The 23743-nt window shown below is 32.4% G+C and overlaps 5 protein-coding genes across 8 annotated transcripts in view; 2 read left to right on the top strand and 3 right to left on the bottom strand.

The window, feature by feature from the left end:
• The window catches only part of LOC135836289 (solute carrier family 25 member 3-like), a 53736-nt gene extending 52597 nt beyond the window's left edge, over positions 1 to 1139 (bottom strand). Inside the window, exon 1 of the mRNA XM_065351032.1 lies at positions 991 to 1139. The gene's annotated coding sequence lies outside the window, so the exon portion shown is untranslated. The remainder of the gene's footprint in view (positions 1 to 990) is intronic.
• Positions 1140 to 4749: 3610 nt separating this feature from the next.
• Positions 4750 to 8994, bottom strand: Duba (Deubiquitinating enzyme A). Of its 2 annotated transcripts, XM_065351028.1 has the most exons (10): positions 8711 to 8994; positions 8147 to 8286; positions 7877 to 8060; positions 7650 to 7805; positions 7437 to 7593; positions 7138 to 7355; positions 6649 to 6774; positions 6319 to 6529; positions 6112 to 6243; positions 4750 to 5765 (listed from the first exon to the last, which is right to left on the bottom strand). In XM_065351028.1, exons 1-9 carry the CDS (start codon positions 8828 to 8830, stop codon positions 6128 to 6130), a joined length of 1428 nt encoding a protein of 475 aa, XP_065207100.1. In that variant the 5' UTR covers positions 8831 to 8994; the 3' UTR covers positions 4750 to 5765; positions 6112 to 6127. The 2 variants fall into 2 exon arrangements, with proteins under 2 accessions (XP_065207100.1, XP_065207099.1); XM_065351027.1 differs by having other exon boundaries at positions 4750 to 6243.
• A 374-nt stretch (positions 8995 to 9368) lies between these two features.
• LOC135836287 (uncharacterized) lies at positions 9369 to 12602 on the top strand. Its single transcript, XM_065351029.1, has 2 exons — positions 9369 to 9748; positions 10014 to 12602. Exons 1-2 carry the CDS (start codon positions 9663 to 9665, stop codon positions 11197 to 11199), a joined length of 1272 nt encoding a protein of 423 aa, XP_065207101.1. The 5' UTR covers positions 9369 to 9662; the 3' UTR covers positions 11200 to 12602.
• Positions 12592 to 14935, bottom strand: LOC135836288 (serine protease snake-like). Its single transcript, XM_065351030.1, has 7 exons — positions 14782 to 14935; positions 14221 to 14469; positions 14006 to 14097; positions 13602 to 13708; positions 13246 to 13520; positions 12972 to 13141; positions 12592 to 12891 (listed from the first exon to the last, which is right to left on the bottom strand). Exons 1-7 carry the CDS (start codon positions 14852 to 14854, stop codon positions 12694 to 12696), a joined length of 1164 nt encoding a protein of 387 aa, XP_065207102.1. The 5' UTR covers positions 14855 to 14935; the 3' UTR covers positions 12592 to 12693.
• Positions 14936 to 15078: 143 nt separating this feature from the next.
• Positions 15079 to 23624, top strand: LOC135836281 (RNA exonuclease 1 homolog). 3 transcript variants are annotated; one of them, XM_065351017.1, is made up of 30 exons: positions 15079 to 15454; positions 17342 to 17485; positions 17565 to 17639; positions 17718 to 17768; positions 17846 to 17902; positions 17980 to 18045; positions 18122 to 18193; positions 18268 to 18324; positions 18400 to 18462; positions 18526 to 18588; positions 18655 to 18699; positions 18772 to 18822; positions 18908 to 18961; positions 19052 to 19102; positions 19203 to 19394; positions 19469 to 19531; positions 19607 to 20581; positions 20649 to 20788; positions 20861 to 21010; positions 21083 to 21167; positions 21238 to 21428; positions 21495 to 21644; positions 21722 to 21836; positions 21920 to 21952; positions 22038 to 22316; positions 22393 to 22690; positions 22762 to 22900; positions 22981 to 23101; positions 23181 to 23272; positions 23364 to 23624. In XM_065351017.1, the coding sequence occupies exons 2-30, from the start codon at positions 17389 to 17391 to the stop codon at positions 23394 to 23396; spliced, it is 3858 nt and encodes a 1285-aa protein (XP_065207089.1). In that variant the 5' UTR covers positions 15079 to 15454; positions 17342 to 17388; the 3' UTR covers positions 23397 to 23624. The 3 variants fall into 3 exon arrangements, with proteins under 3 accessions (XP_065207089.1, XP_065207087.1, XP_065207088.1); XM_065351015.1 differs by lacking the exon at positions 15079 to 15454 and adding an exon at positions 16790 to 16948; XM_065351016.1 differs by lacking the exon at positions 15079 to 15454 and adding an exon at positions 16990 to 17142.
• Positions 23625 to 23743: the final 119 nt, after the last annotated feature.

The following is a 23743-nucleotide window of genomic DNA, read 5'->3' as shown; positions in this document are numbered from 1 at the left end:
TATTTTTATCGATCTTAGCCGGCATTCTTTTGTATAGAGCAATATGTCAACCAAAAAGCACCCGGAAACAGTTTATCGTATGGAAAACGGCGCTATTTTTATTTTATAGACGCCTATTATTGGAAATAAAGTGGTGAAAAATCAGCCATTTTTAACGCATTGCTTAAAAAGCGGTTTAACCTGAACGAGGAAAAATAAAAAATGAACGAAAATCGAGAGAATTACTACGTCGAGCAAATTCTATATATTGTACGGTAATATCGTTTATTTTCAATCGATTGATTCTTTAGGTTAAAAAAAAAAAACATACATAACGTTACACAATGGATCTGAACACACCCGTAACGTTGTTTTAAACTTACCAAATTTAAATATGGGAAAATATTATTATTAAACGTTAACACTTCGTTTATTTTAGAGCTATTTCGATTTTTTTTTTCTATAAATTTGATATTCGATTCATTTTGAAACACGTTCAAAATATACTGTTGGATTTGTATTTCATCGAGTAGGATTATTTTTCCATTATCATTGATCGTGTAAAAACACATCTCACATTATAGCAATATCACCCTTACTCGCTCTCGCTGTTACGTTGCTATTTTAAAATTCATAGCTTTACCGTGGAATGATTTTTTTCCACGCTAATCGCGTATTCAACGCCAAAGTGTCAGATTTGTCCACTAAAACCCTCTCGCAGTGTTTTTTGGGTAACGCTATTGTGATTTGTTTTTGCATAATCAAACTGAATGTCTTTTGAAGTTTTTATACGAAGGGGTGAACTTCAGCACGTTCGCATAAGGATCAAACGCGTAAAGTTAATTTACCCTAGCAACGTTTATCTGTTCACTACGGCGTGAAATTTCAAATAAAAAACCCTCCGTAGGATACGATGAGGTGTTATAATTATGCATGTTGGAAATAACACGTAGAAGTAAAGTAGGTATAGATCTAGATACTCGTATTAAAGATATACCAATAGGTACTTACTTAAAACTTAACGACGAATTAAAATAAAATATAAAAAAATTACTCCGCGAACTTAAAACATACACCGAGGTGTTACTTAAAGCTACTGATAAAAGTTTTCAAACAGATCACGGTCGAAAAATTTGCCAATTTCATGGCCATGTTGAGAACTTTCTTCTATTTATACATTCTACGTTAATTTTGGCATCGTTGCATTGTACTCAATGAAACATTTTGTTTAGATATGTTTATCGGTCAGTAGGTATGTCTAAATTTCTAAAGTATTTTTAATTGCAACTATAATTTTTTTTTCAATAACGCCCAACGCGTTACTGCAGATAGGTATACCTACGTCGAAAAACACACACACAAAAAAACAAGCAAAACTGCAAATAATTTTCAAGCAAGAGTATAGGTATAGGGAAAATGATCTCTAAAAACATCTGTTACAAAACTACACATAGACAAAGATAGAAAGAGAGAGAAAGTCGCAAAACACGGCGCAAAATATTCCCTGAAATGAAATAATAAAAAGAAGCAAAAGGCGGAAAAACAAATACTAAAATAAATGAATATATATTTTAAAAAAAGGTTTAGACGGTTAGACGTAGGTTGGTAACGTGTTTTCCTCTTACTGCATATTCGCGCGCGAAATCTATATAAAAATAAAACGAGATTGAAATTTGATACGGAATATGATTTTATGTAAAAAAAAGTAGAAGAAAAAACTGCATCGTAAAAATTAGTTATTCTGAAACAAAGTACACAACAATGAAGGTTTTTCTGCAAGCTTTACCGGGTAGCTTTAGCGAGCTCTGGGGAAATGCAATGGTTACTTTCTAGGCCTATACACAATTTACTCATACAAACAATACTAAATCAACAATATTTTATAACTTAGTCACGTAAAACGGATTTCAAAGTATAAGTTTATGAGGGTGGCTTATTGTATAACGCGACGAAGTAAAAATTTTTTACATAGTCCGACTGTATAGGGTAGGTACTAGGTAGATAGGTATACATATAGTGATGGCAGCGATGGAATAACATGGCGGATTTGATTGGTATAGGTATATAACGTGGTTTAAATCATATTTTATAATATAAATTTATTCCTATCGATCGAAAGTTCAATCGTTTTGAAATCAAATGGGCAAGGAGTAGGTGCGCCTATCTCATCGATATGTAGGTTCCTTCTACGAGTATACTTACATCTCCTCTTACTCTTATAAGCCAGTAAGATTGGCGTAATTGACTCCAAATCCATGATTCATGCTATGCTAAAAAAGCCAATGTTTCACAAAAAAAAAAAAAAAAAAAAAGAAGTTGGTGAATAACGAAGTCACGACTGAGGTCTTTTTTTTTGAATAAAGACAATTTATTAAATTAAACCTGACTGTACTTTCATATTCAAGAATCATAAAACAGTGTTTGATTTTTTGAATAATTTTTGGTGTTAAGTTATTTTCATCTGCAAAGTGCATGATTTTTTTCCATTTTTTTTTTTTTAAATCCACAAAATTGCTGTTTTGTTTGGCGTTCGAATAGATTGTGTAAAGTTAAATATAGGTTCTCGTATATTTTTCAGTTGTTTCATTTATTTTTTTGTGTTTTTTGAAAATATTTTTCGCATTAATTTCGGTTACTAAGTACCTATCAAAATAATACGTGAATTGTTTTTGATATTTTTTTTATTGATTATTGTTACAGTTCTTTATTCGAGCTTTCTTAATATTTTGTTTCATTTTCAATTTGATGCCGAAAAATTGTTCTTTTTTTCGATATTTATCAACAACAGTAAAATAGCTTACTTTTTTCTTCATTTCAATTATTTTCAAAATTTTTATCTATCTACCTATTTTTTAATTTGAAAAAAATTCTCTTCTGGAGTTTTATTTTGCTTTTTTGCATTTTATCAATTTTTTTCTGATGTAGGTACCTACTACCTATGTATTATTTTCATAATGATTTATTGATTGTTTTTCGGTACCTACGTAATTATTTTTCGCTTCATTTCTTTTTTTACTTCATCAAATGATTTAGTAGATAGGTACATTATAAAGTAGCAAAGTAGCTATTTTTTCAACGGAATTTTCTATATTTTTTAAAAAAATTTTCAGTTGTTTTCTCAAGTTTTATTCTGATTTTGTTGTTATTGAAAAACATAGATGATGCATTTTTTACCGCATTTTCCATCATTTTTTTAATTTTGTCCTTTTTTTTGATTTTTAACAACACATACCTACAAATTCTATCAAGACTTCACTTTTCATGTTTTTTTTCCTCTCTGGTATGTCTGTGTGTTTTTCCAAATTCGTTCAAGTTTAACATTTTGAATTTTTTAGGGCTACAATTTTTTTCAAATAGGATTTTTCCGTTTTTTAATTGTGTTTTTCAAGCTTGGCTTCTTCAATTAATTTTCGAGTTTCCCTTTCTTTTGGCCAATTTTAATTGTTTTTTTCGTTCTTTCGTCTGATTTCTTCAGTTTTCAACAATAAGAATGTGCATGTTATTTTTATTCATTATGAGAAAATCATTTTGATTTTATTCTGTTGCTTCTTCCAAGTTCTTTTACCAACATATTTTTTTAAAAACCTCAATTTTTAGCCATTTCTACAAATACTTACATACATCAGAAGTCATAAAAACACCTGCGAATATCTAATTCTGTAAAAGAAACAGCACACGGTTTATTTTTTTTTTCAATCTTTGTTTCATTGAAAAAAATACTTTTCACTTAAAAAAAAATCGAAATATCACTTTTTAAAATTTGAACAGCAAAAAAAGGGCATTTTAGGTAAACTGCAACACTTAAGGTGGTACTTACTTCGTGTAAGTAAGTATATTTTTATGTTTTCTACAAGATCTCACGATCATTACTTCTCTACTGCGCTGAAAAAAATTCTGCAGTAGGAAGTGACCCATTATTTATATTTGAAAGTCATTACTCATTAAAAATTCTTTATCAATTTACTCAGAACAAAATTTTTCCACTATTTACCTATATCTCACAGGATGAAAAAAATCACCAATCTTTAAATTTCTTTTCTTTACTTCTCCAAATAAAAAAATATATGTACTTAGGTATATATTTCCATCTCTTACAATACAATAATTCTCATTAGATTTCATTATCCAGAATCTTCTCTGCAAATATTTAAAACTAGAAACGTTTTCTCCGAAGGGAAAAAAGAAAAAAAAATTAGGTCTTCTGCGAAGTTGAGAAACATTCGTGCGATCAATATAAAGGGTAAAATTTTCCTTTATTTTCTCGTTTTTTAGCATTTAGCTGAAAATTTTCTGAAAATATTTCAAGCGTGATATTGCCCTTGGAAGATTTTTATTGTCAGAAGTGCTGGAATGTTAATGGTACATAACTTGACAAAAGGATCATTTAAACTTTTAGAATTGCTGAAAATTATGATCAAGTACAGAAGTACAAACAAAAAAAAGGGTAGGGAAAATTGCTCGTTATATTTTAGAACTGCAAAATAATACCGATAAAATTTTTTCCATTACAGAAAAGAGGGAAAAAATAAAGAAAAAAGAGAAAATCACGAGAAGCATTACTTAAATTCGAATTATCTGTTTCTAGCCGCAAGATCTCAAAATTGTAAGTACAGACTTTTCTTGAGATAATTTTCCCGTAAGAAAATTGGAGTAGATACGATAACACTTTTTTCTTAAATAAAGAAAAATGAAAAAATAATTTTCCAGTTTTAATAATAATTATCACGATATAATCTCTGAGCCTAATATGAAATGAAAAATAACCACGAATTATGAAATAAGCGAAGTGTATTTTTTGTAAAAACTGCCATACAATAAACATAATTTTTAAATGAAGTAAATTCCTTTACCTTTTTACACAGATACACCAGACTATTATTCAAATATATTTGAAAGCGTTTATGAATAGCAATTTCAATAAACTTATCTTACTCTATATACATCAATATTATCACTTGTGTATTCTGAAAATCAAGGAAAAATTTCATATACGTCAACGATTTTGTAATATTTCTACAGCATTTTCAGATCCTACTGCATAATTAGCGATAAACAAATGCGAATATTTAAGTTTCTAATTTTAATACTAACATCATTTTAAAATTCAATCATATAATAACGATATATTTGGCAAGTTAATAACCCCTATTGTTCCCCAATTGACATTCAAACGCAATAATCGAGCACCATTTTATAATATTTTTCATAAGAACATAACAAAACATTCTCTCAACATTCATAAATGATGAATCAATCAAACCTTCCATTATTTGAAATATTGACAAGAAAAAAATGTATAAAATTTCATCTGCACCGTGAAAGTTTTTCATACACCTATGAATAATTTTTTTTCGTAACTTAACAGTTCAATTGGGGACATACATTACAATACAATAACGAAATAAGTATTAAAATTACTACCAGTAACAAAAGAAAGAAAAAAAAATAAATAAAAAAAAGAAAAGAAGAAAGTAAAACTAAATAAACAAAAATATTAAAATAATATCACTCATCATAATATACGAAAATTAAAATAAGATGTTCTAATGATTTTTTTCTTTTTGAAAAGGTGTAAAAACTATGTACAAATATATACGAGAAAAATATTCATACCTCGAGAAACTGAATGTATTTGGATAACTAAAATTTCAAAATTAAATCCCTTTGTAAATTTTCATCTACTAATATGTTTAACCGATAAATCAAAAAGAAGAAATAAAGAAGACAACTAAACCAAAATAAACAATGAAGCTAAAACCATTGCGAATTACTCTCGATCGTCTATTCTGCAACACAAAAATAATTCATCATCAAAAACCCCATTATCACAAAAATTTTGAAAATTTCACATGCGGTTAGAACGAAATAAGAAAAGAACAAAAACATGCATTTGTAAATTTAATGAACAAACGATTTTTACGTAAGTATCTCTCAGAAACCAACGAAACAAAAATAGAATAAATATTGAAAATGAAAATAGTAGATAGATAAATAACACATTATTTTCAAACGTCAAAAATTACATCTTGCGAAATTTCAAATGGTAACATTTTTCCAAGGTTTAGAGAACGGAAAAAACCTCTGAACACGATTAACAAGATAATATATGGGTGGATTTTCAGTTAAAAATACCTGCTATATAAACAGATCACTGCTCACAGATGTTATCTCCTTCTTTTTGCCTTTTGAGACTTTCTAAATATTCTTGTTGCGATGCAGCCAATACTTGACTCAGCACATCGTAATCATCCCAATCTGAAATACCTGAAAATACGAGGAGTTTAGTGATTGTAACCGTATTCAATACGATCGATCAGCTAAATGTAATTGAAATTATACCAAAACATTCGGGTGGGAAATTATTCAAAAAGGTGGCATGTTCATTGATATGGAAATCCGAAGTTGAACACTGTTGCGCAGGAGGAACGGAAACGCTCGAATGAGCCACTTGCTTGCTGCTTTCATCGGAACATGTTTTTGAATTTGGACTTTTTTCAGCTGACGTAACCGTGGACGATGAACCAGCACGCATAGGTGACGTAGCGTTAGACTGTAATTAAAAAATTACAATGATTTCTGTTTTTTTTTTCTGATGAAACCGTACACTCATTAGGAGTGAATATTGAACAGGTCTCAATTCGAATTCATCAAAAATCTAACTGTACGAACCATGCTCCTTTTAAGTCGTTCATTATCTTTAAACCACTGCAAATAACTTTCACGAGCAACCTGTTCTTCGATCATTTCATTCGTGGCCTCCCAGTCAGTAGCTCGTAACTTGTCTTCCAACATTGTCTTGAAGAAAAAAAAACACAATTTTAAATTATGAAATAGTTACGAAACCGATAATGTTATCATATTTTTTTCGAAGAATTGAAACTTATTCATACGAAACCATATCCTTTTATTTCGCCTAAACACACTATCTTATGCAATTTACAGATACAAACTGACCTTGAAATTGAACATTCGCTAAATTTATTATGAACATGAAAAAATTGTATATTGGAACAATAGGCGATACTTCATCAGATGAATCGTTTCCTGAAGTATTAATTGTTTCAAAAACGATTCAATTTTAAGAAATGAAATAAAAATCGATTCTCCAATAATACATATTTGACCGTGGCTACGAATTAAATATTTTAAAAAATCCACCTGTTCGATTTCTAAGTCTTCACTTTGCCTAATAGCGTCGTGCATTAAATTCTTATCAGCTGAACCAGGAGAGAAATTCGGTAATCCTAGACCGACACCTATGGTAGCCTTGTGAGGATCAACGAGACTGTTGTAATGACTTCCTCGTTGATACGAAAGTCGAATCGGTTCGTTGGTATTTTCAGTAGCTTTGTGGCTGTGAAATATGTTGATGGGATCTATGCAAAATCAAGCAGATTGTTAAACTTCTATTTGACCAAATCAAATCAAATAAAACAAAAATAAATCACAAGAATAACCTTTAGTGTAGCAAAAAACTTCGATGGGTCTGTTGTACATTTCGCACATTGCTTGAATTTCAATATGGTTACCATGAGTTCGATCCAGACGCTTACGGTTAACGTAGGTATTGAAATCTTCTGTCATGTATTGAGAATAGTGATCGCGATTGGCAGCCTACCAAAATAACTCATTAATTTACGTCTCACACGATAAATTACATCGACACTTACAATATAATCCATGCATTGTTTTCGAACGAAGTCGTGCATTTCTTGATCACCGTAAACTTGATCGGACACTGCTCGAAACAGACAGGCGCCATCTTCTTTCATATTCTTGACGACGAATCCCTTTTTCCTCATTCGCTTCTCGAATAGTCGATCGCGCTTTGGATATAAAAAAAATTGTAATTAGTTTGTATCTCGAACATGGAAATACATATAGGCTTACTATTTACCTCGATCCATTCTGCTTCGGTGCACTGACCAGTCGATATACCATACTCGTCTCCACTATTATATCCAGTACTTTTAGCATCTTCGTCGACAGCAGAAGATGGACCAGCTTTAGGGGAGGAACTTGGAGAATCGGTCCACGAACGAGGCGATCCAGTGGTCACACGTTCCCGGAGTTTGTTACTTCTTGAAGCACAAATACATTTATGTTGATAATAATATATATGTACAATTTTAAGATACACACGATTTAAATCAAACTGCAGGCTTACCGAAGAGGGCTAGATTTATGCCTTCTTTTACCACTACTAGGACCACTTTCTAATACATCTTGAGCACTTCTTTTCTCTTCTCGATTTTGCCAACAACACTGACCACTATTCAAGCAGTCTTCCAAACTCCTTTCACATATCTGAAACGAATAGGAACGATGAATGGATAGCTTAGAAACATACGCCTATGCTTCGGAAAAAACAAATTACGCGATTAAAAAAAATTAATTCGAGATAACGAATGAAGATTGAATATCCATCTAGCTCTTCTGCTACAAAACACATTAAATGTTTGAATTTTTTATTTCGCAATACATTACGAATCACGCATCATTCAAAATTCCCGAAACCCTATTAGCACCAGGTAGAATGGGCATTATACCCACAACAATGACATGGCACGAACATTACTTCATTGAGATAATGAGAACGTAAAATTATTAATCATGTCAATTACACCTACTTCGCCTCGTTTACAAAATCTTATCCTTCACTCGAAAAATTTCAGCTAGATACAATTGAGACGAGTAAAATCATCCCTGAGATAAAACTTATGTTCCATACCTGAGAATGAGATGGGATCGCATTCAAGGATAATCCGTGGTTATGGTTATTCTGATGCGGAGAATCCGATTTTTCTTCGGTTTTGTTATGAGGAGTTTTCTTTTTCGAAAGGATAGTCATGTTTATAGTGCATACTCCGAATAAAAATCAATGAACAATTAGTGCATATCAACGAAAACGTCAAGTTAATAATTTCTACGCAATTTTACATAAACTCAAAGGAGAAGAGACTCTTTGACATCATTCATTATGTGTAACAAAAAAATCCTCATAAGAAAAATGAGAACTTTTCATTTTTTTGATACACCAAAATGGTTGCCTATTTTGATATCTTTTGTTATTGTTGATAATCAACAAAAAAAACAACACGAATGAGATCTCGTGAAAATAGGTACTAATTTTCCTTCCGTAATGTTCGAACGATTTTTTACAACAAAAATACTTTGTTTTGTTTTACTTTTGATCAGTTTAAATTTAAATATAGCTTTAAAAAATAATAACGTAAACATTTTACCAAAATATTACGTATTGGGTCATAAAATTGAATTTCTATTTCATTTGAAACGTTACGAGAACTGTGCTACTTTTGATTCTTATCTAATCAGCATTTCCGAAAATTTTACAATATGCAATCCACTAAACTCGGTGCATTCTTGCATCAAAATTGAAAACAGCTGCAGTTGAATGAAAATTGCATTATGAATAAGATAGATACATTTTGCTGAATTGCTCTAGATTCATCTATTTTCTGTCTCTGTTTCTACTTTCTGCTATATTTTTCAATGGAGATAGTATAGAAGCAGAAGCAAGTCGTAAGTCGTTACTCGTGAATCGTAGAATGTAAAGAAGTTGTGGTTTTATAACTTCAAAACGTCGGAATAAGTCTTCAATCTTGCACTTTCCTTCAAATGCTAGAGTTGTAGGAATTTCGAAGTCTGGACGGAAAATTGGGATGTGTTTTTATTGCTATATATGTGTTACTTTTCAATACCGCAGACGGATGTGTGATGAATATTTCCACAGGCTTATCAGCGAATAGTAAGTGATTTTGTTATTTACCTATCTTGTTTTTGAAAAGCACAAAGGTCTTCGTGAATCTCTTAAATCATCGTATTTTTTACTGTATTCCGGTCAAGCATAATCTGACGTTTAGAATTGTATTATCTGCTTGAAATAAGTAATCTGACCCAGTATTCCTCAGTTCATACGAATACGATCGGTGCTAATTGCTTGCCGGAACCAGATTAAATGAAAAAACCACTCCAAGCCATTATATTAATCTGTATTTCTTTTTGCATTTCAGTGTTCGAAAACCAATCATCGAATACCCAAATATGAATTTAATATCGCTGGGTACGTTGAATCTGCAACGTTTCTCTATGATCAGAATTGCCATCACCATATGGACGCAAAAGAAATGGAACGATAATATAACCGAACTGTTCTTGAGTTGCCGTAAGAAAAATAGTATCGTAGAATGGGAACGTGCCTGGATGAAAGTCACCGAATTAGCGTTTGTCGACCTGAGTAAAATGAACTTACCTTCGACGTTGCTCGATCATGTCGAATTTATCGTCGAAATGGTAGGTCACGAGTTACTTTTATTTCTGAAGTACTTCAAAGATTGTTATTCGTACGATGGCTGTCGTAAGGATTACATTCGAGTCGAAGAAATCAGCTGGACATCTTTCGGTACCATTGATAAAATAAAAACACATCGTAATTTTTCGTACAGATGTGCTACTGCGCACATTAGATTAGCGTGCCCGCTATGCATAGAAAGCACCATAATTCGAGTATGGATACGGATTATGAATAATAGAAGAATGACTAGTTTTACTCAAAAGTATTTCTCATATTTAACCATGGCAGCTGATCCGTACCAACTGTTTATATTTTGCGGCCATCTTTTCAAATATTCCATTAATAAATTTCAATTCATCGACGATCCTACCAATGTCATCGCTAGAGGAAGAGGTGAAACGCAAAAATTATTATTATACCATGCTCAGCAAGGTAATTACGAGGGATTCGTGTATTTTTGGAAAAAACTCAAGAAGGAAGAATGCATCGGTGTATTACCTCTCTTGATGCAAATTTTCAACTATCCGGCATTTTCTATAACAAAATATCCTTCGTTTTCTGAGATGATTTTATTCATAATGAACAAAGTTGACGGCCCGGCGCGAAAGGAATTGACTCGCAGATGCGGTTTCGTATTATTGAATGGATTATTGGAGAAATGGCCCTACCACGGAATTGTTATAAACCAATTCGATCGAATTATTCCTCATCTTTCCAATTACGATTATAGGAATATAGTTTTAGAAATTTTATCAAAAATGCATCGTATAGAAACCACTCGTATCAAGCATAAATATTACAGAGAAGAATTTCGATTTCTGTGGGGTAATATGGAATACTACGTGGCCAGGGCAACCAACGATTTTGTTGATTTCTTACAAGATAGATTAGCCTTGGCGCATTGAATCGAATTATCTTATGTTTTTTTTTCTATGTTCCTAAAGTAAGCGTCACCTTTTCTATGTTGCTGTTTGTAAGCTGATTTCCTGTGCCATATTATTATGACTGATTTGCGTTGCCAAAGAGAAAATATTACCTTACTTATTTATGACAATAAGTTCAAATAATATAATTACGCGACTTATCGTCAAATTACGAACTAATATAAATTTATTGATGTCGATGTCATTTCTCTACAACTTGTTTTCGATCCCTTTTTATTTCATAGTTACCGTGTAACGTTTTTATCTATATTTCATTTAGCTAATTCTCATTTTATAAACATAATTACCTATGCTATGACCTGTAACGGATATCGTAAAGTTCACTTTATCGAAAAATATTACCTAAGTTCTTTTTGTTTTTTGTGAATGTTGAGGTGAAATAATGTATTACTGCCTTTTTTTTTCATCGGTCACAAGCCGTTAATTTTAGATTGAAAAATAGATAACGATGGAAAAATATGTAAAGTTATGCAGAATGTGGGCTTGTTCTCAATATCATTATTTTCATTTTGAACAAAATGGTAAAATTCCATGGGGTTTTTCCAATCCATCGTTATCTATTTTCCAAATTTTTTCTACCCTCGTTTTTGTTGGTTTATTTCTTGACTACATATCATTAAGAGATTTTGTTTTTTCATTTTTGTAATAATTTTATGCTCGAAAAATTGAATTTTATTCATATATATGTGATTGATTTTTGATTTAATACGTATACGTAACGAAGCCTATTTTTTTTAAGTGAATAAGTATTTCATTTCTCTCCATTTTTCTTTTTACCATAATATGCTTTTTTCTCGTATTTTTACTTTTACTACTTGATAATTATCTGTTGCTGTGTAATGGACGTAGCTTTAATTTTATGTAATGTCTGGTCAACTTAACTATTGTTGTTCAGTTCTAGACTTTTTGCTGGCTTTTATCATTCTGAAATATTTTTTTATGCATTACAATGCATATTACGAGCATTATAATACCATATTAACAATATACGTTGATCAATGCAACGGAATATCTCACCATAACTAGTAAGATTAAGCTCTTCAAGTTCCTGTAGTGGTAGTTTTTTTTTTTTTTTGTTATGGAATGTCTATTGTGCTGTGCTGAAGATGGAATAAAATTTCACTTGAACATTTTTTGTTGTTGTATCGAAGGATAATTGCGTATTAGTACATGTACCTATCTTTTATCTAAGTACCTCTACCTAAATGTATACCTTTTTCTTTGTGCTCGTGTTACTATGCTTTTGATGCTGTTTTCCCTTCCGGTCGTATCTACCCATGTGAAAAGCTTGAGACTTGGCGTAGCATTAACACTACCGTTATTAAATGTTTGTGTGTTCTAAAAATAAAAAAATTTAACCGTAATGCGTTTTCCTGTATTGTTTTCGCTTTGTTTAATTTTTTAACCCGTCGAATTATACACAATTGAACAGTATCAATTTCATTTTTGAATGATTTAATAATTATACTTCCAGACTATTTTTTCAATCCATGGAAGGAAATGTGATACTTTTGTATTGATCATCGTTGTGTTGAGGTAGTAGCAAGAAATTCCATTTGATACATGATTTACTAATGATAAAACTCCTATAAGTTCGTAAAATGATGGACAGCCAGTTTTTATTTCACGAAGTAATGGATCTCCAACAACGCCCTGAAACCATGAACGAGTTTAAGTAGGTAATAATCATTAGCTTCATATCTGAAATGATGAAATATCATAAAGATAGGTACCTGGCATGTTTCAAGTTGAGGTAATGTGAGCCTGGTACAAATACTCGATTTTTGATCCAATAATCCGTTGAATGATTCTTTGGCGTTGTGAAAAATATTTCTGCAATTGTAAAGATCTTCGATTTGAGCATTTGTTGCCAACTGTGTATCAATTTGAAAATCGTTCGAAGCTGTTGAAGTTGAAACAATTTTGTTTTTGATTAGATTACTACTCGTATTTTATTCAAAGTTATTAATTTTTTTAAAAGTATTGCTAGAATACATTATTTCTTACTTTGAATATGGCACGCTGAGTCTACGCATCTATCTATACTGAATCCGACGCTTAGTAATTTATCGTGTTTAATTTCAGTTTCGTCGAATAAACAAATCGGATGGACGTAGGCGTTGAATTCTACTTTTTCTTTAAGTTTGAATAATGCAATGTCATTTTGAAAATAGGGGTGTACATATTTTGGATGAATAATACGTTCTACAATTTCATTATGAGTGTAGTTTGAAGTTTCCGACGATGTGCTTGTTCCCAATCGTACCCACTGAGCATACCCGCTATATCAAGGAAATAACAATGCATTGGATGCTGATTCAACATAAATTCAAATGATATCGAAGTTAAATTTAATGAATTACTTTGGTGTGTACTCGCAACGAGCTGCAGTTATTACATAAAATTCGCTGATAAGAGATCCGCTGCATTTCCATTGTATATTTGAGTATTCTCCATAGCCAATTAATGCCTAAAATTGTTGCAAAGTGTATCAAGTTTGAAACAATATTATTACTCATGATTCATTATCAATGAAAAATTTGTTTCAAGAGCCTTCAAATGACATGAAATATGAAACATGGTGTTTGTAGTACAGAATAAATGCCTAATCATAAAATTGCAGGCGTGTTTTTACGTTGTAATTTCTTGATGATGACAACGAAGTGTGAGTAAAATTTTGTAATATATCTTGGCAATAATTGAAGTTCTTATCATCAATATGTAATATCTAACTAAATTGAATCTAAATTATTTGATGCATAGGTACCGTATGAGGAAATCGTTGATCAATGTTTTCGATTTCATCACTCGTTACTTGTAATACTCCTTCACATGATTGCAGAGCGTACTCCTTGCATTCTGATTAATGAAAATTTGATAATTAGCGTAGTTACATATTTTATAAGAAGATTTGTGCCTAAGAGGCTAAGATAGGCTAAGTAGATCCAATACGTATGTTTGAATAAGTAGGTAAATGCTTACTTTTTTTTGAAATCGTCAGCTCAGTTTTTTCTTTGAGAAAAACTACCTTATCATTAGGTTGAGTAACTTGTTCCGGGCTTCGTAAAAGTTCAGTGGATGTTTCAACTTGCAGCTTTTGGCAACAGATCGTTGGTTCTGAATATGCATCTTCAAATCCACATATTATCGGGAAAATACCGTTTTGTAAATTCTCCAAAGCTACAGGGCACTGTGATATAAATGTACAAACCCCGTCAAGACATTTTTTATCTACGATAATTCACAAAATACATATATTGTTTTAATGAATAAACCGAGAGAACTCTTTCAGGTAGGTAGATATATATAATACCTATATGTATTTATTTGCCATTAGGCTTAATAATCAAGTTTTTAAATTCTTATGTAATGCGTAAATGTACGTCATTCGTATAATCTAATTCAGTTGATGTACGTAATTGGGTTCTTTACGTTCAAGTAGGTAAGTAGGTATAGTAACAATCGAAAATGAGAAAATTAAATAAAGCAAAGTAGAGGTAGTGGTAGGTTAGGTAATTGAACAATTTATGAAAATCATCTTACCTTTTTCGATGCCGAATACTACACAACAATTCAATAATAAAATATAAACTATTTTCGTGAAAATTGGCAGCATGAGTAACACTTTATTAATCACATGTGATGCAGACAAGTTTCAATCTAGCAAAATCAGTAAAATGATAATCAATATAGGTATCTAAGTTTGCGATGGTCACTTTATTCTAACCTCACAAGGTCATTGTATTAGAAAATAAGTGGGAATAACCAGTTGTGGCGATTCGAACCTCCAAAACAATTCTTCGTAGACAGCAATTTTTTAGTGACCCCCCAGGAAATCCATGTTTACAGTTGTAATTTTCTATGAATGTGCTCCCTCGAAAAATTATATTCTGACTAATGTAAAAAATTCTGGTCGGTAAGTGCCGTGTTTGGTGTTATTATGGGATATTCAACTCGTACCTATTTAAGAGAGTTGGACTACGTACCTACTTGATGCACATATCTTTTTCAAAAAAGTGTGACGAGACGAATTAAAATTTGCATATTGTTATTTGTAGTACCTACCAATTACTTTGGTTCTAATAGATAAGTACAGGATGATATGATTATTTATACGTATTCGATTTCGACATTCGTGCTTGATTGACGGGATTTTTGGAGGAGAAGATGGTCGATGATGCATGGGTTAACCTCACAGCCGGAGAAGGTCGTTCAAGTGAGTGAAAATTTTTGAAGATTGAAAATTTTAAGATGGATACTAGGTAGGTAGGTACCTAAAAATAAACTGTATAATTTTATGATAATTTTTGCTGGGTTCATTACAAAAGCTTAGATCCTGTGAGGCACTGAGGAACTGTCGAATGCGGTCATATTTTCTATTCCAATATTAGGTACGGATGACGAGGGGATTGAGTTTATTTCTGTTCCGTAAGAATGTTTTCCAGGAAATGAAAAAAAAGTAAAAAAATAAAAAAATAAGAAAAAAATAAGAAAAAAATAGAATCAATAAATTTTCTCAAACTAGGTACCTACCAGTAAAACAGACTTCATTGATTTCAAGGAAAACAGGAAAAATACACTTCCACAGTTCGGCTCACGCGAATTACATTTACACATTATCAATTCTTCACTATCCTCGAGCATTTCACAATCAGTTCTTCCTAGTCCTAAATTGGCTACATTTCATCTTTTCAAGTTTTTCTTTTGTTTGTTTCCTAATAGGTATAATTTTATCCAAAAATAGAAAACGGAAAATGGCTTGGAGACAAGTCGACAAGACCATCATGCAAAATTTCAAATTTGAAGAATGAAAGAAATATGTACTAAGATAATAAAATATTGAATAGGTATTAGTACGCAAATTGCAAAATTGCAAATGTAATGAAATTTCGCTAAAAATAAAAATAAAAATTTGAAAAATGAAATAAAATTGCTAATTACATTGGTACGTAAGAAAAATCACTGGAACTTTTCAATTAATAATTAATTTGATCATTGATGAAAATTCCAAATTATCATCTGGCGGTTGAGCGAAATTTTCTGGACTGGTTTTCCTTCCCCAGCAGCTAACGTCGTTTTTGAAGTGATCCTCAATCGTAATTTTCAGATAAATGGCGGCATCAGTTCAGTGGTTCATAATAAATTTAATGTAGATGAACGTTATTCAATATAAACCTCAAAGCTCGAACTCAAACTCAAAATTTCAAAAACAAATAGTTGTTTTTGTTAACATTTGAATTTTGATTTTTGATCATTGATGAGATGAGATGATCAGATGAATCAATGAAATGGTTCTCGAATTCTCGATTCTATCGTTTTATAATTTATATTGATGTTTCAATTTCAATTTGATTTTATTTTGCCATTATTTCCAGTTGACTTGAAAATTTTAATTTTAATTTCTAAATTAGATCAAGAACTGAAAAAAATACATACTCGTCGGGTCGTTGTAAAATTAATTACATATTTATTTAAAATGTGATTCATCCGTATAATTACTGGTAATTACCAAGAATGGTTTTTCCAGTTTTTCATTTTGTTTGCAAAGCTAAAAAAGTTATTTGAGATCAAAAAATCAAAACTCAAAAGTTCGATTTGATTTTGATCTTTCGAATTTTTCAAAATGCAGAACTTTTGGTTTATTTGAGTAGTGAGTGTATGGTACGCTTTTATGGAATCCAGAAATATGTTATAGTTGATACACGTCAAGGTACGATTGAACACGAAGTATAATTTTTATGAGATCTCGTATGTTATGTCACCTTTTATTCGAAGTTTCGGTGCTCTTTTCTGGGAATCCACCGGATTCCGTTACATGGACTATATCTCTTATTTAATCTGTATCCTCAACAGAATCGAAATATTGAGGGAATTTGATTTCAAGCTTTGATAATTCAGTATTATGTACGTAAAGTATGATTTTGCCGTACTTGTACTATTCAGATATTCTTGGTTTGTGTGTGCTACAGTTCGAAGAAATTATTACTGTCGATATTTTTGACCTATTTCAGCATTTTCTTGAGCTATGACATGAGCTGTGCTCAATTTACGTGTAATAATGATAAGTAATCATCTCACGATTGAATCACTATCTTTTTTTCAGATTTGAGATAAATCGCTCATGGTTGAAGATAGAGAAACACTCGAATCATGTTTCCTTCTACCGGACATTTCAAAGCATTGCACTGCCCTTTTCATCTGGAAGGAGAATGTGGAAGAATATATTGCCACTACAGACACGCCAAGAGTAATTTTTTATTCACTGATTCTTTTTATTTTGATCACTGCAAATTTCTATTTATTCATGTATTGAATGTATTCATCAGGTGCTGATGAACGGACTGGAGAAAATAACACTATTCTGACGCTGGAAAATCAAATTTGTAAAGATCTGAGTCTTGGTATGATTCTTTATGCTTCGTATTTATCGATGGAAAACTGGAGTAAAATTGTTTAATTATACGTTTCGTCATTTTCAGATAAAGATGATTTCGATTTGGTAATAAATGAAGAAAACGAAGAGGAACATGGTAATTCTCACTTTTTAGATATGATTTAAATCCCAAATTTATATTCTTGAGATTATTTCAACGTATTTTTTCCCCAGAAAAATTGTTGTCTAAAAAGTTGAAAAGTCTATTTCCGGGCTGTGATAAATTATTGGGTAAGAATGAATTTTTTTATGTACATATGATTGATATTGTAGTAGGTTGCTCTATAATGTTTTGTGTTTGAATTTAGATAATCTGCGCTTACCTGAAATTTCGAAAGATAACTGGGACTTATCTGTAAACGATACCACCTCAGGTAAATCACATTACAGAGTTCAGTCTAATGGCATCTTTATTTTATCGATGATATTGAAACGAAGAATAATTTACAGATCTGGGTAATAATGACCCGAAAAGTTTCAAAGAAACGGACTTGGGAGATGGAGATGACGACAAAACGCTGGGTATGATTATAGTTTAATAAGTCGAAAAAATAGTGAAGTATTCTATTTACTGTTTTCCACGTTTCTTGATTTAGATGATGGTCCATTGAAACAAATTTTGGAAGAAGATGCTAAAAAGAAAACAAATCCCGGTGCGTAATAAATGTAAAATAAATATGGCTTGACATTTTCAAGTCATTAATATTTTGTTATTGTTTGGATTTCAGAACAAACTAAATCCAATCCGCTGGAGAGGAGACATTTGATATTTTCGTGCCTTGAAAAAATAGGTATGAATATTTTTTCCACGGTGGCTTCTAGATCTATTTTTGAAATGTATTAACGGTTTTTAGAAAAACGATCGGAATTCCTTCCACGACGTGTTGGAACAATTAGACCGAAAAAATTTGCTTCAGGTAATTGTAATTAGATTAGTCTTTAAATGAAGATTGAATTGGCAGCTCATTGATTTTATTTTTCAGTGGATAATATAAATAACGAACTGGTGAAAGATTCTTCATCGCAAGGTTTGTGTTTACTCACGTCCATTTTTTAATCATGTTCAGGCATCGTTTATCATGATTAATTTTTCTGTACAGGAAAAAGTAGCCCAAAAAGTAGCGGTGTCTCGAACAATAATGAAATAAGCAGTGAGTGTATATCTCTTCGATAGTGTATTTTATTTAATTTATGTATATTATTTACAGCGCATTACATCATTTTTGATTTTTTCAGTCAAACAAGAAGATCCTGCTTCGGAGAATAGTTCAGATGAAGATGCAGAAGTTGGTACGTGTGATGATCTCATAGTACCTATTTAATGAACCCTTATTTCTCATGGTTCATAAATTCATGAGAGTTCGTTTTTCATTTTTATAGATAGTCTGCTCACTCAAATTTCGCTGATGAATCCGCAGATTTTTAAAGTTGGTTAGTTATCACTTGCTCGATGTTTGTCGATTATATTTCGACTCTTACTCGAATTTCCAATTCCAATTACTGAAATCATGTTTGTTTATTTGTCTCACAGCTGATAAAGGGAGCGAAAAAGATGAAAAGACGAACCGTGATTTGAATGATACAAAAACATGCGACTCTAAATCTAATATATTTCACGAAGAAACAGACTTCTCCGTTGATTTCGGTGATTTAGCTACTCAGCCGTGTCCTGCTGCTCCATCCCCAATTCCACCCACCAGTCGAAATAATATTACCGACCAAGGTATAGTTTCATCATAAATTACAATGTTGGCCATGTTTCAATGGAAAGAAAATGCTCACAAGTATCAATTTTAGGTTGTTCTAACATCAAGATAAAAAAAGAGAAGACTGAGAATGAGAACGACTCGTGCGCCCAAGGTATGGATAATTATTTTTATTTCCAATACTGTTCAAAAATTTAGGTATCAATACTAAAATACGAATTTATTACAGCTCCAGCTCCAGCTTCCGCTTTACCTCCACCTGCTGAACCTACTGTCTATCCTATGTCGACTGCTTCAATCGCTGAACAAAATAGAGTGAAGAATTTATTCAAGAATACCATTTCTTCCAACATCGATCAATTCTTCGATCTCAGCGATGCCTGTCGAGTTTACGGAACGGAAATTTTCAATCTTTTGGAACCTTTATTCACATATTTAGTTCAGAAGCTGAATCCGCATTTCAATTTCGAAAAAATACGTCAGCTACATTCGCAAAACATCTCTCTGGTTGATGGATTACCTTTTGTTTGCTCTTGCGATCATTTGAAAAACTGTATGGAATGTTATAATATAATGCTTTGCGCAGCGTCCAAGTGCAACGTAAAAAAAAGCGATAAAGTTACCGAAACACCGAACCATCTGAATACGCCTTTTCGTAAAATCGAAGACGGATTAAATAATATCACAAAAGAAATCATGTCGATGGGAATTCCGTACGATAACGAAGGTAATCCGAAGGTGAAAACTGAAATGAAACACGTGTCTTGTCAAGCAAATCTGGATTCGAAATCTCATTCGAAAAGTTCCTCTTCTCGAGACAAACATCACGATTCTAAACATCACAGCTCTAGGCATAAATCGAAAAGCGAAACAAAATCAAGCAGTCATACAAAAGAACGTTCCGGTGAAAAACATTCGTCTCATTCGAGTCGACAGAAGTCTTCGAAACCCAAGCCCAAAGAGAAAAAACGCGAACCTGAAAGCTCCGATGAAAATGAACTTTCAAGCTGCGACGAAAGCAGAAAACATTCAAACCATCGTCGTTCTGCTGATACAAAGATCAGAAAAAGATCTTCGAGTGATAAAACTGATTTCGAAAGCAAAAAGCCCAAAGTCGATAAACCTGATTTATCAGAAAGAAAATCACTAAAATCTAGTCATAGAGAAAGTCCACGCGAAGTAGCTGTCGTCAGCGATGATTCTGGTGGGTGTAGGAAGTATTGTTGATAAAACTGAAAATCGCGCGTATTTTTAACGAAATTTTGTTTCAGATTTTGGTGGTATGGATAATTCTGCTGGATTGAATAATTCATCGGATGAAAATTATTCTGATATCGAAATTATTGGTAACAATGGAGATGATGCTGGTCCCATCGCAGACTTGGATGGAGACAGTGATTTTGAAATAGAGGTTCGAGAACGCAGATTTTATTCGAAAAATTAAAAATTTTGTTTGGTTAATTATTAATTTTGATTTCTTTAGCGAAAATCGTCGAAGTCGAGTTCGGAAAATCAGGCCGGTTTAGTTCCCTCGTCGTCTAGTAAAAAGCGAGTATCCCACGTCACTGAAGATAAAATTCTTCCTTACAAGAAAAAACCGTTTATCAAGAAAAATATTCCTTCTCCAGCTGAAGTAAATATTTCTTATTACGAGTAGTTATACATTTTTGAGGCCATAAATTATTGAAACTATTATTTTTTGCAGGTTTTATTTCAAAGAAATCAACAAAGAGAAGCAGAAAAGAATGCTGCTGAAGCTGCTGCCGCTGCCGCCTTGCAGGCTAATTCAAGTATGAAATAACTATTGGAATTTTTATACGTGCAAAATGAAAATTTCTGATACTAAAATCAATCCAACAGGTGATCGAGTTCGCATATCGCACGTTCCTAATGTCGCATTGTTTTTGAAAGCGAAGGAGAGGCTGAAAACTGATTTATTCAATAAAGCGAAGCCTCCTCCTCCTGCACCTGTGCGTGCTACTTCCGCTCAAACCAATCCCAAAGGGAAAAGTCGGACAGCTCACATTGCCACCGAAGTACCACCTCCCAAGGTATAAAATCATGCTCCACTGAATTACGAATTTTTTGGTCAATTTATTCATTTTATATTTTATTAGGATGTTCCTGCCCATGCGATCGCTTTGAAACCTACAATTAATTCGTACAAGGCGAATAATAATATCGCTTTGCCAACACGTCAGCATGCTTTAGATAGACTGTACGGAGCTTTTTCTAAAAAAGTGCCTCCGGAATTAGCCAGCGAATTGGTAGGTCATATATTTCAAATGTTTCAAATATTCTCGTGTGTTGGAAGGTAACAATTCGACAAATTTTTTGTTCAAAGGCATTGAAAGAAGAGCAAACTATTCATGAAAAGGTTACAATCGTAAAAGTGTATTTGAATTCATTGGCGATGGCTTTGCATAGGATATCTAAAGAAAATCCAGCGAAATTGACCGGTGAGTTGAGTGAGGGAGCGAGAAATCTTGATGTTTTTGATACTTACTAATCGTGTGACTGTATTTTCCGTTGCCAATTCTAGAAAAAACGACTGATTATCCATCTGAGATTAACGGTGAGTTGAATAATGTTTCGTGAATTATTTTTAATGCATAAATTTTTCATATAAATGGCTAATATTACATTTTGCTGATGATTAGGTTTTTCCACGTACGATTTGTTGAGCAGACACATTTTGACTCGAGAACAACTGGAAGTGAACGGTTTCCCGATTCCAATCCGATATCAGCCAGGATGTTGTAAAATATCCACTAAAGCAATTCACTACAAACCCTTGACGAGTAAAAGGAACGGTGATAAGTTTTTCTGCATGCAATGTAAAGAACCATTTGAAATGAATCCTGATACTGGTTTGCCCATCACGCCATCCACGGGTTGCAAATTTCACACGTTGAGACCGAGGAAAGAGCCAGGTCGACGTATGTATTTCGTCCTATTTGTTAATCTGCAAAGTTGTCGATATTTTAAAACTGAATATTACTTTTAATTTTTCAGTACGACACGAGTTATTTTACCCTTGCTGCAATAAGAGTATTGCGGAATCCGGTTGTATGACCGCCGAGTACCATACTCCTGACACGACTGATGACGATTGTTTGGAAGGTTTCGTCGAAACTAGAGATCCTCCTCCCGGCGATCCCGGAGTCAAACAGTTTTATTCGTTGGATTGCGAAATGTGTTGCACTACTGTTGGTTCAGAACTGACCAGAGTGACTGTGATCAAACCAGATTGCGAAGTTGTTTACGATAGTTTGGTTAAACCGCCTAATCCCATTTTAGACTATTGCACAAAGTAAGCTACGCTAAACCGCAGTGATTAACAAGTATTTTTTTTCAGTTTTAATTGTCTCTTTTTGTAAACAGATTTAGCGGCATCACCGAGGATAAACTACGTAATGTTACTAAAACTCTGAATGACGTGAGACAAGAAATGCTGAAATTCATTTTCAAAGATACCATTCTTATCGGACACAGTTTAGAAAATGATTTGAAAGCTCTCAAAGTAAAATTCTACGTTTGCTGCATTAATTTATGTTCGATCACATTTCTATTTTCTAACGATGCGTTATTTCAAATTGATAGTTGATTCATCGAAGAATTGTCGATACCAGTGTTATGTATCCTCATCGTGACGCTCCAGAGAGAAAGTTCGCCCTTAAGTACCTATCTTCTACGGTGGTCCATTTTTTAATTCAAGAAAGTGGTAATTACTCGATTATTAGTGTTTTTTTGACGATATTTCATTTGTCGAAAATTTATAATGAAACACTTGAATTTTTTAGAGTTTGGTCATGACAGTAAAGAAGATGCGGTTGCTTGTATGAAACTTGTTTGGAAGAAGATCAGAGAAGATGCTCAAGTTCATCGTCCGAAAGTACGTGTGAACGTATTTATTTATTTTCTGAAGAAATACGAGCAATAATGTCTGCAATTTAACTTGAATTTGTGATTTTTTTTTGTTGCAGAAAATCATTGGTTCACCAGAAAGAAAAACTTGATCAGAATGATTTTCTATGAACTGTTTTTGTGAGAAGATTTTTATATACGTTTTTGAATTTGCGATTGGAATACCGTTTTTTTATGTTTAATGTTGTCAGTATTTATTTTTTCCTTCTATTTTTCATACCTATTGTTGTTTTTGTGTTTGGTTGCATTGTGTATTGAATATTTTTCTGATTTGCAATGAGTAATTGAGTATACATAATAAAGCATGAATTTCTTACAAAGCAGTCGTCATTATTGAGACTGAAAACGCCTCTGGCCAATATTCTTTCCATTCGACATGTAGGATAGGATTGAATTGATTTTCTTCACCTGATTGTTCCGGAATTTGTAATTTAATTTT

This window comes from Planococcus citri, chromosome 2 (genome assembly GCF_950023065.1).
Source record: "Planococcus citri chromosome 2, ihPlaCitr1.1, whole genome shotgun sequence".
NCBI classification, from domain to species: Eukaryota; Metazoa; Arthropoda; class Insecta; order Hemiptera; family Pseudococcidae; genus Planococcus; species Planococcus citri.
The sequence above is the reverse complement of the archived record's forward strand: the minus strand, read 5'-3'. Positions and strand labels throughout refer to the sequence as shown.